Below are 14901 nucleotides of genomic sequence, written 5' to 3' on the forward strand. Positions count from 1 at the left end.
AGTTACTTACTACACGGAGTGTTAGATAGAGATGCCAATCAGAATCCATGTTTCTATATAATGGACTCAGCAATGAGAAAAAAGGTGCACCTGTAAAATGTTAAGAAACTACATCTTGAAAATTAAAACAGCAAAAGCGATATAAGGATTGTTTGTTTGGGGGGCAGGGTTGGGGTTTTAGGGGTTTGGGGTTTCTTTTTTTTATTTTGTGGCTTTGGGTGTTTTGTGTTTTGTACTAAAGATGTTAGTGGAAACAGTATAGCTTGTCTGATACTAAAAGCAGAAAGAGAAACTTATAGGAAATTAAATGTCTTCTGGATATGTCCAAGAGGCACCCACGGCCCCAAACAAAATGACACATCATCCTCGCAGAGGGAGCCTCCCCTCCCCAATTCCCTGCATCCCCAAACCATTTGTAATAGATATTCAGGGATCACTGAGGTATTTACCATATGCTGCATCTCCTGGCAGGTTGTGTTTTTGCAGAATGAGTCAGCAGTACCTGAGTTGAGATAGGATTGAGGGAATTTAGAAAAAACATACCTGTGAAAAGTTTAAGAGCTTTCATTTGGGACTGATTAGTGATACTTTGGGTCCTTAACACAATCCTCCTCTGAATCCCATCTAGTGCAATAGGTTTCAAATTTATATCGTTGAAAGGGCTTTGCTGCTGGCAATAACTTTTCTCAGGCTGATGTTGGGAGCTCACAGCATTAGTAACAAGTATTTCTCTCTTCTCTCCCTCTGCATCCTACTCTTCTTGGTTTTTCAACTTTGAATTCCTCGTTTCTTTAATCTCTGTTGAGGGAGTCTCTAGAGGGTGCTGAGAGTGCTTGCTGGAAAACATAAAGATGATAAAGCTGGTCTAGGCTGGTTTGCAAGCTAGAAAGTCAGGAGACTGAACCTGCTGGGAGCGTGCACCGATCAGAGGTCTGGCTAGAGGGACAAATTTGGGTTACCAGAGCCTACCACCAGCATTGATTAAAGGTAACTGTAACACCATCTCTCTGGCATCCTGTTGCCCTGAGGTGAATCTTTTAGGACTTTAAGTATTTAAAACAAACAAAAGAAAACCAGGTTCTACTCCTGGCATTAGTGGTAAAGTGGCACCAGTGAGTGATCTCAAGGGCACACCAGAGAAGCTGTAGTCCACCCTGATGGAATAAAAGAAAAGGGGGTAACCATACAATTTGGTTCTTGGGCTTTTCCTTTTATCTAAAAGCATCATTAATGTCATCACCCCTGGCTTTTATCCTCCTCAGGCACCGACAGCCTTCCCCAAATCCAGGCCTGTAGAAACAGATACCACTGCCTCTCTTCCTTATTTGCATAGCCTTGTCTGAGAACCAGACTGCTGGATACTAAGGGGTCAGGTTTCTCATCAAGAAAACTGCATTTCAAATGACTATCTTGTGTGTTTATAGGGAAGTTACTAATGTAGTGTAATGAGATGCCTGTCCCCCTCCTCCTTTCTGGGTAAGAGATTTTATACTTTTCCAAAACCTAAAATTAATGATTTGCAGTGTAGCAAACAGTACTGTTACAGTGGTTAGGGAAACTTTCCTAAAAGCAATCTGGAGTGATAGTTCATTCATTTATTCATTTAATGACTATTTATTGAACGCCTACTGTGTATAAAGTATTGATTCTACCCTCAAGGAAGTTAGTGGAAATTTAAAAATAATAGATACATAAAGAGGTATACATATATATTCATATTCACACACATTTGAATAAAATAAAATGTAGAAAGATATAAGAACCATAAAAGATAAAATGCTATGGGCACTCAGAGAAAATACTTCAGAAAAAGGCTTGAGGAGGTAACATTTGATCTGGATTCTATAAGGTAGCTAATTACTATATCTTTACAAAGTGTGTGAATGTGTATGTGTTTATGAAATCTGGGTCAAGTTTAAATACACAGAGATTATAGGGAAGGATGTTCTACACGGAGGGTACAGCAGGATCAAAGTCAGGAGAGGCTGAACTATGTACAAAGAACAGCAGTGGTTTAATTTGGCTGGATTGTAAAGTACATGAGAGGGACAAGTTGCAAAGAAGATTGGAAAAGTGGGTGGGAATCACATTATGCAGGAGCTGGAATTCTTAGCTATGAAAACTTGTACCACATTCTGTAGGCATTTGGGGAGCCGCTGAAGGTTTTAGAATGAGGGAATAACATGATCAGAGCTTGCTCGGGAAGATTAACACTCAAAAAATAATAATGTTGTGGCTGCTACTGCTGTTATACAAAATAATGTGTACAAAGTGGCTGGCACAAGCGCCTGATGCGTAATAGCTCAGTAAGTCATGGAAGCAGGTATATTGTAGTAGTTTAGAGCATGGACTCTGGTGCCAGGCTACCTGGGTTCAAAAACCAGCTCTGCCATTTAATAGCTGTGTGATCTTGTACAGATTTCTTAACCTCTCTGTGCTGCTGTTTCTCCATCTATAAAATAGGATTAATAATAATACCTATCTTATAAATTGTTTTGAGTCAAATGAACTAATACATATAAAGTGCATAGAACAGTGCTCTGTTTTGAATAAAGTGCTCAATAAATGTTGAGCTATCCTTTAAAGGATATGACGTAGACATGTAGAAAGGTGACTTTCAGGCATAAGGAAGTGCATGACAAAAAGCATACTTGTAAGAAAGTGCAAGGTGAGTGAGGTGAACCATGGACAGTTCAGTTTGCCTACAGAATAATATGGGTTAAGGGGTTATTGGAAAATAAGGTAAAAAGGTAGGCTGGAGTCAGACCATGAAGGACTTTGAATCATAGGCTAAGAATTTTAAGCATTATCTAAAGATAATGGAAGGACATTGAAAGTTTTTGAGTAAGGAAGTGACTTGATCAAAACCACCCCCAAGGAAAATTAATCTGATGGTAGTGTGTGTGTGATGGATTGGAGAGGTAAGAAACTTGAGGCAGGGAAATTAATTAGGAAGTTATTGGTATAATCCACAAAAGAGGTCATAAGGGCCAGGTTAGATTACTAGATTAGAGTGGGAGTGGAGAGGAGGAAATGGGAGAGAGATTGGTGCAAGACGGGTAACTGAGGAGGAGCAGGGAAAGGGAGGAATCACAGAGAACCTCAGTTTTGAACATGGGTGACTGAAAGGATGGGGTATCATTAGTAGAGACAGGGAATAGAGGAGGAGGTAAGATGACAGGTTCAGCATGGTCAAAATGGAGCTGTAAATCACAGCTGACTTTTAGAAATTGACAAGCTGATCCTAAAATTTATGTGGAAATTCAACCCAGGATAGCCAAAACAATCTTGAAAAGGAAGAACAAGGTTGGAAGGCACACTTCCCAACTTCAAAACTTACTACAAAACTACTGTAATCAAGACAGTGTGGTGCTGTGGATAGACATATAGAGCAATGGAATAGAGTTCAGAGTCCAGAAATATGTATAGTCAATTGATTTTACACAAAGGGTGCCAAGACAATTAAACAGAGAAAGAATAGTCTTTTCAACAAATGGTGCTGGCACAACTGGATATCAACATGCAAAACAATGAATTTGGACCCTTACCTCACACCATATGCAAAAATTAAGTCTGAATAGTCTAAATGTAAGAACTAAAACTATAAAACTCTTAGAAGAAAACATAGATACAAATGTTCATGACCTTGAATTAGGTAATCCTCTCTTAGATATGATGCCAAAAGCACAAGCAACAAAAGAAAAAAATAGATAAATTGGATTTCATCAAAATTAAAAACTTTTGTGCTTCAAAGGACACTTTCAAGAAAGTGAAAGATAATCCATAGAATGGGAGAAGATTTTTGCAAATCATGTATCTGATAAGGGACTTGTATTTAATATTGAGTTGTAAACACTTACAACTCAATATTAAAAAGACAAGTGACTCAATTTAAAAATGGGCAAAGGACTTGCATAGACATTGCTCTAAAGAAGATATACAGGGGCTGGCCCGGTGGCGCGAGCGGTTAAGTGCGCACACTCCGCTGTGGCGGCCCGGGGTTCGCCGGTTCGGATCCCGGGCACGCACCGACGCACTGCTTGGCAAGCCATGCTGTGGCGGCATCCCATATAAAGTGGAGGAAGATGGGTATGGATGTTAGCCCAGGGCCAGTCTTCCTCGGCAAAAAAAAGAGTAGGATTGGCAGATGTTAGCACAGGGCTGATCTCCTCACAAAAAAAAAAAAGAAGATATACAAATGGCCAAAAAGCACATGAAAAGATATTCAACATCATTAGTCATCAGTGAAATGCAAATCAAAACCACAATGAGATACCACTTTACACCTACTCGGATGGCTATAATTTTAAAAGAAAACAAAATAACAAGTGTTGGTGAAGATGTGGAAGAATTGGAACCCTCATACATCATATGTTGCTGGTGGGATTGTAAAATGATACAGCCACTGTGGAAAACAGTCTGGCAGTTCCTCAAAAGGTTAGACGTAAGGTTAAATGTAGAGTTACTGTATGACCCAGCAATTCTAATTGTAGGCATATACCCAAGAGAAATGAAAACGTGTCCACATAAAAGCTTGTACATGAAGGTTCATAGCAGCATTTTTCATATTAGCCAAAAAGTAGAAATAACTCAAATGTCTATCAGTTGATGAATGGATAAAGAAAATGTGGTGTATACAAACAATGGAATATCATTTAGCCATAGAAAGGAATGAAGTACTGATACCTGCTACAACGTGGATGAACCTTGAAAACATTACGTTAAATGAAAGAAACCAGTCACAAAAGACCACATATTATATAATTCCATTTATAAGAAAGGTCAGCTTAAACAAATCCATAGAAATAGAAAGTAGATTAGTGACTGCCAGGGACTGGAGGTTGAAGAGTGGTAGGAATGGGTAGTAACTGCTAATGGGTACAGGGTTTCTTTTTGGGATGATGAAAATGTTCTAAAATTCATTGTGGTGATGGTTGCACAACTCTGTGAATATACTACAAGCTGTTGAATTATACACTTTAAATGGGGGAATTATATGGTATGTGAATATCAATAAAGTTGTTTAAAAAAAAGATTAAAAATATTTTTTTCATGGAGCTGTAACCATTGATGGCCAACTGCAGATTTTTGAGTAGTATTAACTGTCAGTTGCTTCTGAGAAGCTGAAAAAGAATACAGAGAAAAGGCTTTTGGATATCATGACCCAGAGGTCTCTTTCTCTTCAAGAGAGCAGTTTCAGGAGAGTAGTAGGATCAGAAACTGGATTGCAAAAGTATGTATAGGTGGCCAGTAAGTGAATAAATTTGGCAGTGTTGAAGAGAGGAGGAAGAGATGGTCAGCTTGTAATCTAAAGGAATGAAATCAGTAGGAAGGCAGAGACTAAAGATGTAAAAAAGAGCTCATTGGTAATACATGGCCCTTAGAGCAACGGCAAAGAGGATCCAGTGCCCAGATGGCAAAATTAGCCTCAAGGAAGAGGAGGAATATGAGGGAAGACATTTTCAGGTAAAGAAAAGACGTAGAGGAAGGCATTTATTACACATAGCTTCAACCAGCTCAGTCAAGTATGAGGCAAAATAAGTTTGATCTAGAAAGATACACATCCAACCTTTTCTGCCTCATACTTGACTGAGCTGGTTGAAGCTATGTATAATAAATCAGTAGTTACCTCGAGAGAGATTTTTCACTTTTATTTGATAGACTTTTATATTTAATTTTTCTACTATCAAGAATGTACTTTCATTATATTTGTATTTTTTAAAAATTAGACTAGATGCTGCAAGAAATGTAATTGTTTACCAATTGGAGGTGAAGTGAAGGATTGCCAAGCTGCGCAGAGGGAATGGCACATGCTAATCACTAAATAAATGTTTATGGAATTTGTTGAGTTGGAGTTATAAGCATAAACTGAAGAGGAAGCAATTGGTTTGACTTCTCAGCTTTCTCCAGCAGAACAGGACAGAAAATTGTGACAGTGTGGTTTATCCAAGGGCTTTAAGGATTGACAAGGCAAAAATGACAAAGGTGTGAGGGAATTAAGTATGCTAGTAAGAGTTTTTGAAATGACTAACCATATTCTCCAAAATGAGTGGTGAAGCAAATGAGGTCAAAAGATAGGCCAGCAGACTTTGAAAATAAGAGAAAGACTAGGAAACAAGAGTTATAATGAGAATGAAGAGCAAGTTCAATGGAGGAAACATGGAAGGATATAAAATTGTACACAGAAAAAGTAGTTCACAATTCAGGGTCTTAGAAGCGGAGCAATTCCAAGTGCTTCCTTATCAGGCCCCAAAGCTTGGCTATGCCTAAGGGTAACTAAAGTGGAGTGCAGATGGTCATCACTATTGTTCAAAAGATGAAGAAACTGTGATGTCAGAGAATTAGAAGGGTCACAGGGGAAAGGAGCAGGTCTCTCATTCAATACAGTAAGCCCATTGCCCAACCTAGTGCCTGGTATATAGTAGGCATTCAGCTAATATTTGCTGAATGAATGAATGAATAATATAGCACATCATATTTATTTGTTTTTGTCTTCTTCCCCTACTGGATCATAAGCTCCTTGAGGCTTACCTCATTTCTATATCTCTAGTGCCTGGCGTAGGGAATAGTGGGTGCTTGACTCAAGACTTGAGTGAGTGAATGAATATTGACCTGCAGAGAATGATAACAAGGAAAGGGAGAGACAGAAAAATTGTGAACCAGGGGTTAAAATCCTCAAGGGCAGTTAAAGAGTACATTGTAGGTCTATAGATAAGAACTTTGATAGTATTTGAGTAGTATAAGCAAATGACATTGACCTCAAAAGAGGAGAGATTGATGAGAGGGAATAATACTGGATTTAGAAGTAGTAACAGGAAAAGGAATTTTCCAATTTCTCTTTCCCCCTCCTGTGAATTCTGGAGGGATGGGCACAGTGTCTTTTCTCCTTTGACGCCCCCCTCCCCCGCAACCCAATCTATCACCTAACCCTCTCTTTTTTTACCAAATTTACCTTATCTTGCTTCCTATTGCTCTTGTGCCTAGAGTGCTTCAATACCATTTTTGCCTACTCCTCTGCCTTCAGACTTTCTTTCTTTGGCCCTATATGCAACAGCAAAAATCAAAGTTCCTAAGCGTTATTTTTCATCAACATCAGTACTTTTCTCTTATTTCTCCCGTGGCTCCCATTTGACCATCAAACCAAATGAAAACTTCCAGTCTTGAATTAAACATGTCCACAGTGTAGCCATCTGTAAGCTGTCCTCACTTCCAGTTGCTTTAATGTTTACACTGTGTACAAAATACCCTACCTGTTGCAGGTAGGGTATTTCCAATTACCCTTTTCCCTATCCATTCAGAGTGCTCTTCATCAGAACTCCCTGAGGACTCGTTTTCCCTTCCTGACTATCATTAAAAGAACTATTCCAGAAATACTTACCTTCCTTTATCCTTTCCTCTCTCCTAGTACCAAACTCTCATGAATGTTATAAGTATATGCTTTCTTGTGTGTCACTATGTGTTGCCCTATCAATTCTACCACAGAAATATCTCCCAAATCCACTTCTTCCTCCCTAACCTTGCTGCCACTGGCCCGGATGGTTGCAAAAGCCTCCTGATAACCCTCAGTATATCCTACACTATAGTCAGAAGATCTTTTCAAAATGTAAATCTAAGTGTGCCCCCAACACATACACACACATGTACATACCCACAATGTTTGAGACGTTTCATACCCTTAAGTCCAAACTCATTAGCCTGCCTGGCATTTCTGGCCCTTTGTGCCCTAATCCCCGTTTACTTCACTAGCCTCACTCCCACCACTCCCTGTTTTAAGCCTTCATGTTCTTGTGTGTGCAGTTCCTTCTCTGAACCTAGTCCCCTACCGATAACCCCCACAACCATCCCTGCTTCCAACTCCCCTACCTTCACCCTACGTGCTTGTAAACTTTTCCTAATCTTTTTTTTCTTTCACTTTTTAAAAATTTCAAGATAATCATAGATTCACAGGAGGTTGCAAAGAAATGTACAGGGAAATCCTGTGCCCCCTTCCTCCAGCCTCCTCCAATGTTGAGATCTTACACAATTATAGTACAACATCGAAATCAAGAGGCTGACATTGGTATAATCCATACAGCTTATTCAGTTTTCACCAGTTATACATGCATTCGTGTGTGTGTGTGTAGCTCTATGGGATTTTATCACATGTGTCGCTTTCTATAACCACAACCACCGCCACAATCGAGATACAGAACTGTACCATCACCACAAGGCTCTCTCATGCTACCCTTTTAGAGCCACAGCCCTCCCTAACTCCTGGTGACCACTAATCTGTTCTCTATCCCTCTAATTGTTGTTTCACAGATGGTATACAGGTGGAATTATGCAGTAGAGATTTGGGGATTGGCCTTATTCACCCAGCATAATTCGCTTGAGATCCATCCAAGTTTTTTGCATGTATTAATAGTTTATTTTTATTGATGAGCAATATGCCAATTGTATGGATGTACCACAGTTTGTTTACCCTTTCACTTGTTGAAGTACATCTGAGTTGTTTCCAGTTTGCGTTGTTACAAGTAAAGCTGCTATGAACATTCATGTACAAGTTCCTATATGAAAATAAGTCTTAATTTCTCTGGAATAAATGCTCAAGAGTGCAATTGCTAGATCACATGGTAAGTCTATTTTTAGTTTTGACAGGAACTGCCAAACTGTTTTTCAGAGTGACTATACCATTTTACATTCCCACCCACAAGGTATGTGTGATCTAGTTTCTCCACATCCTTACTAGCCATTAATATTATCACTATTTTTCATTTTAGCCATTTTGATAGGTAGCTCATTGTACTTCTCATCTTTTAAGACCTGAGTCAGGGTTACTCCTTCCTCTGTGCCGTCTCTGATACTTCATTTATCATTGTATTTTTATTACTTATTGACGTAGTCTGAGTCTTCCCCTCTGTTCTGAGCTACATGAAGATAAGAGCTGTGCCATATTCATCTTTGTTCCTGCAGCATCTGGTACAGTTACATGCTGGACACTCAGAGGGCACTCAGTAAATGTGTGCAAAGTGAAGGAAAGAATGAATGAAGAAACGTTAGTCTTGCTTGTCACCTCTTCCTCCCCATTAACCTTTTTTGTGTGTGTGTGAGGAAGATTAGCCCTGAGCTAACATCTGTTGCCAATCCTCCTCTTTTTTGCTGAGGAAGATTGGCCCTGGGCTAACATCCATGCCCACCTTCCTCTACTTTATATGTGAGGCACCTGCCAGGGCATGGCTTGAGAAGCGGTGCATAGGTCCGCGCCTGGGATCTGAACCCGTGAACCCTGGGCTGCCAATGTGGAGTGCGCAAACTTAACCACTACACCACCGGCCAGCCCCCCATTAAGCTTTTTAGAGCAGAAATCATGCCTTCCTCTGTGTCTCCTGGCAGCACCTAGTAGGGTGCTCTGTACGTGTAGATGCTCAATAAATGTTGGCTAACTATTCAGGTGGCTTATCTTCCTCCTGCACCCAGGAGATAAGCACATGAAAGAGAGAACAGGCCCAAGTATTCCTGTATTAAGAATCATGTGTCATAAGTTTTATAATATTCTTTTTGTGTGTGTGTGAGGAAGATCAGCCCTGAGCTAACATCCATGCCAATCCTCCTCTTTTTGCTGAGGAAGACCGACCCTGAGCTAACATCTAATGCCAACCCTCCTCCTTTATTTTTTTCCCTTTTTCTCCCCAAAGCCCCAGCAGATAGCTGTATGTCATAGTTGCACATCCTGCCAGTTGCTGTATGTGGGACGTCGCCCCAGCATGGCCCGACAAGCAGTGGGTTGGTGCGCGCCCGGGATCCAAACCCGGGCCGCCGGAAGCGGAGCACGCACACCCAACTGCTAAGCCACGGGGCTGGCCCCATAATATTCTTATAATCTCTACAATCACTCAATATTTGTCTGTGTAGATGAGAAATCAAAACAAAACAGTCTTTTGAGTCAAAGAATGCCTCTGCAACTGAGTACTTTTCAATAGTTTCAATACCCTGGTTACATATGAATTTGGGAGGACCGCATTTTATATCGCTGAATTCTATTTGCAGTTGCAGAAGGATCTGGAATTTTTCTGTTTTTTCTGCACTGGTATAATTTGACATGTTGATTATGAAGGAGTCATTAACCCTAACATTTTTGATCACTTTTTGACTCTGCATTTTCTCGATTCTGAAGTATGTTAATTTGCACTTGTTTATATGTCTCTGTAAGAGTTACTCAGGCCCTTGAGGACTGGTATATGTTTTGTCTGGGAACTAGATTGTAAGCCCCTTGAGAGTAAGGACCTTATAACTCCTAGGAATGCATTCTGGACATTGTCAGTGTTCAATTAATGATAATACTGGAAGCCTGACTAAGGTTGTCTGTCACATTGACAACTTCCTTTTCATCTATAAGGCTTCTAACTGTCGAAAATGCTGTTAGATTGATTTGATAGCATTGAATGAGTCTACCTGAAATCATGCTCATTATAACCTAGTATAATTTGGCTTTCAGATTTATAGCTTTGAATCAGTTGTTACGGTTCCCTTCCCTATAACGCTCTGGTTATGTACAAATTGCAGAGGGCTGCATTTCATAACCCAGAAGTCCTTTAGCGTAATAAAAAGTAAGCTGATAACATCTATGCTTTCAAAGCATATAATTCTCTTCACCAGCCCCCACTAATAACTAAGTGATAAACTCCAAGTATGTTGACAATCTTAAGTTATCAGAAATAATCCTTAATAGCTATTCAATGTATATGTCTTGTTTTCCCAGATTGTGAAATGGAGTAATGTGTACACATGTCCTATGGCTGTTGAAGTTAACTTAATATGAATATTTAAAGGAAGTCTGAGTTCTAAAACAGAAGGGCAAATTCAGTCCTTGGGGAGGGTGGGGGTGGGAGGAATTTTTTTGTAAGTCAGGTTTATCGAGGTATAATTTATATTCAGTCTGATTCACCCTTTTTAGATGGAAAGTTTGATGAGTTTGACAAGTTGGGTTTTTTCCCTTCACTATTTGCTGATTCAACTATACCTCCAACTGGCCCCACCACTACCACCCCTAGACCAAACCGACCTATCTTTTTCTGACATTTTGTACCCTTTCTCTTTTCTACAGTGTACTAAAGGAGGTATACATAGCCTTTAATCCCAAAGCAGTCGTCTTACAGCTGGGCGCTGATACAATAGCTGGGGATCCCATGTGTTCCTTTAACATGACTCCAGTGGGAATTGGCAAGTGTCTTAAGTACATCCTTCAGTGGCAATTGGCAACACTCATTTTGGGAGGAGGTGAGTACAAAGAAAGGTCACCAGGAGAATTTGTTGACCTTCCTCCACATTTTGTCCATTGACAGTGAGGAAAACTTGGCTTTCTTAGATTGGGTAATACCAACCTGCCTGTGGTCCAGAAGCCTGAGTCAGTGAACTCTGCCACCTTTACAGTTCAGCATAAGGAAGTACTCTGACACACTTCTCATCAGCTTGGAATGTGCATTGACTCCTTGGCACTCTGAAGTCTGAGTTTTAATTCCTGAAGCAAAGGTCCTTAGGTTAAAGGTGACAACAGGTCTTATTAAGAATAGAAGAATGTTAATCTCAGTGGACTTTGATCCATCTTCTCTCAGTATAGTCTTTGATTCTCAGTTCTAATAATCATCTTTTGGAAACATACCACTAAAATTCTAACACATGAATTAATTAAATATCTAAGCTGAATTCAAAAACAACTTCTTCCCCCTTAAAATGCATAGATTTGTTACAATAAAGCAAAAATGAGAGATCTGAAGAGTCTCTTGGGCATTCTTGCCTTCAGTATGTACTGATGTTTTGCAGTACTTAACCAGCAGAAAGCTGGGTCTGTTTAATAGAAGCATTTACACATTTGTGAAAGGGACCTTTCACAATCTCAACTACCTTGAAGATGCCTTGCCTAGAATCTTCTGTCTATCTATCTGGCACAATCTTTATTTCATTGGATGAATGAATTGGTGTGTTAAAATAACATGGTCAAGCAGATTGAGCTTAAAATGTATGCATTATGGAGCAGCTAATAGTTTGTTGCTTTTGTCAACCTGTTGTAAAAACCAAAATAGAGGAGATCATGGGAAGGCCTTATAAAAATGAGTAAGCATTCAACACAAATACACAAGCCTGGTCCTTTGGCAGCCTCCAATCCTAGAGGGATCAAAATTAAAAGTGCTTACAAGAGACAACCTTTTATGAAAAGCTGGCAAGAAACGTATTAACTTCAACTCAGGGAAGAGATAAAATTGATAAGTACTGTGTGACGTATTACTTTCCTTGATGGCACTAAGGATGGTGATGATGATACAGGTACAGCTAGGGGAAAGAAAAAAAGCCCTTTCCACAACATACATCTGTGTGCATTCAACTTTTGTTTGAGGCTGCAGCCTTTACTTAGCGTTTTCAAAGTCTCTTTGCTTTCTCAGCCCCAAGTTTTGGCTTTTGAATATATAACTCTTCTTGTGCAATATGTGTATTCCTGAAAATGCCTGTGCATAAATGGAATTTTTGCAAATCAAATTGTATTGTATGTGCACCAGAGAGAGCTTACTATTTAAAACCTATAGTGACTCTTTTTTGAAATCAAATAATCACGCCCAATAAGTCCGTCTTCCAAATTCAGATTTTCCATGTCAGGAATGTTTAAAGTAATACCTGTACTGGGGCCGGCCCCGTGGCTTAGTGGTTAAGTGCGCACGCTCCGCTGCTGGCAGCCCTGGTTCAGATCCCGGGCGCGCACCCAGGCACCGCTTCTCCGGCCATGCTGAGGCTGCATCCCACATACAGCAACTAGAAGGATGTGCAAATATGACATACAACTATCTACTGGGGCTTTGGGGGAAAAATAAATAAATAAAATTATTTTAAAAAATAATAATAAAGTAATACCTGTACAATTTCACTTAAATTCTCAACCCCCAATAACATATAGACAGTTAATGGAGATGGGGCCACACCCCAAGCTGCAGTGGACCCCATTGAGGTCTAAAAGCCACATTCCAGAAGCACCAGCATCCCTGATCTTTCAAGGAGTAGAAAGGCATAAGAAAAGAGTCACCATATATCCAAATTTATATGTTATCCCAGTGTAATTATTAGTAGTGTCCCCTTTTCTTAAAAGTATACCATTTTGGACAATAAATTATATGATCACTCTACCTAAAATAGATCAGATTCTATTTCCCTCAGGCTGCACTGAGGTTAGGAAATCATTCCATTTTATCCTTACACTCTTGGAATTTAGCTAAAGGCCAATGTTCTAATGCTTGCGTGGCAGAACACATCTATTCAGCACAAAAATATGCTGATTACTTGCCAGTATAATATGGCTGCTGGGTGACTGTGACAGGACCTGACGAGATGGGTCAGAGTGTCAATCAACAGCCCCTTCCTCGTCTCATTCTCTTTGATCTCTGCCACTAGGCCTGTGTTCTGTGAAGAAAGGGAATGCTGATATTAAAAGAAGGAAGTCTGTTTCTGTCAGCATTTTCCTTTACTCTTTCCTGGATGTTTCTAGGGTTGTATCTGCCAATAGTTTTAACATACAAATCACATTCAGGAGTCATTTTATAGAATTGTTGCAAAATTCATCACAGAAACCTTCACGTTGGGTAGGTCACCTCAAGAGATCTGGGTTCCAGGGATCTCAGTCTTGCTGATGACTCTTGATGGACTTGAGGAGCTTGGAGTCCTCAGGTGCATATTTGTTCAGAGATAAGGGCCTATTTAATCTTTGTAGGCCTTGGACTTCCCGGTTCTACACTGTTCATGCTCTGACTGGTCCATTAACGTCTGCCTGCCAGGTTCAAAAATATCATAAAGGGATGTTTGGGTGAAATTCTGCAAGTTGGAGTTGTGTTTTTAGCCCTTTTATTAAAACATTTTTCTCTCCTTCCTTACCCCCCTTCCCTCTCCTGCTGTTTTGTGACTGTTCTTTCCTAACTTCACAATTCTTGATGGAGACAGGAGGCTATAACCTTGCCAACACGGCTCGATGCTGGACATACTTGACCGGGGTCATCCTAGGGAAAACACTATCCTCTGAGATCCCAGATCATGAGGTAAGTAAGGCTGTGACAAGTCCTCTCTTCTTTAAGGGGAAGAGCTGAGTCATTCCACCTAATCAAAATCACGTCCTCACCACTCAATACCGTTTTGTTGAGAGACACTCCAATAACAATAACACACTGTCTTGGCAGAATAGTGGACTCTTGTTCCAAAATATCCAGGACCTTCTGCCTTTCTTTTACAAGAGATCTCAAAGGCCAACCAACTTTAATTTCTCAATTAATTACAGAGACTGTGGGAAGGGGTCACCTATTCACACAAAGAACTCTTTGGATTATATACATATTTTCATCCCCTAGCCTCAAAAAAGAAGGGGCAATTTTTAAAATATATAAGCTGGGTTCTCATCTATCTTTAAAAAGTCACATAGGCAGTATGTCACACCTGTATTCTTTGGTGGTAGTCCTGGTCTCTCAATTTTCTTTGACTAATGTAAAGTTTAAGAAACACATAATCACCACAAAGACAGGTCTGGTGTTTTTCCAGCGATTAGTGGCACACAGAGGCTGGGGCGGGACCATCCAAAATGTGAAACGTGTTGTTTGAACACTTGCCATTTTCTTTAGTCACATGAGATAGGCTTCACGTTTTTCAAAGCAAAGATATCTGTTCTAGTTTTCCCAAAACAGGTTAATAGAAAGCTGTCTGAGACCTGTGAGTGTGCTGACAATCCCTTATCTGAAGGTGTATCCCTTCTCTCCCCAACCCCCCCCCCAACACCCGGCAGGAAGCATGTTATCACAGATCAGGATGTGTAGCTGGGGGCCTTAGACGGTGTAACGTAATAATGAACCAGTACCTGCAGCCCCACCTTCTCAAGCCATTTCCCAAGGAGTAGAAATG

At 40.1% G+C, this 14901-nt stretch overlaps 1 protein-coding gene across 8 annotated transcripts in view; it reads left to right on the forward strand.

Annotated features, from left to right (window-relative positions):
* Positions 1–14901, forward strand: part of HDAC8 (histone deacetylase 8) — a 236281-nt gene that overhangs the window by 76559 nt on the left and 144821 nt on the right. For 6 of the 8 annotated variants that reach the window (XM_087426788.1, XM_087426789.1, XM_087426790.1 and 3 more), the window contains exons 8-9: positions 11084–11256; positions 13957–14051. The exons of the other annotated variants lie outside the window; for them this stretch is intronic. In XM_087426788.1, the coding sequence (XP_087282914.1) occupies positions 11084–11256; positions 13957–14051 (268 nt within the window). The remainder of the gene's footprint in view (positions 1–11083; positions 11257–13956; positions 14052–14901) is intronic. 8 annotated transcript variants of the gene reach the window in all.

This window comes from Ceratotherium simum, chromosome X (genome assembly GCF_057802395.1).
Source record: "Ceratotherium simum simum isolate JZ-2026a chromosome X, ASM5780239v1, whole genome shotgun sequence".
Taxonomy (NCBI): domain Eukaryota; kingdom Metazoa; phylum Chordata; class Mammalia; order Perissodactyla; family Rhinocerotidae; genus Ceratotherium; species Ceratotherium simum.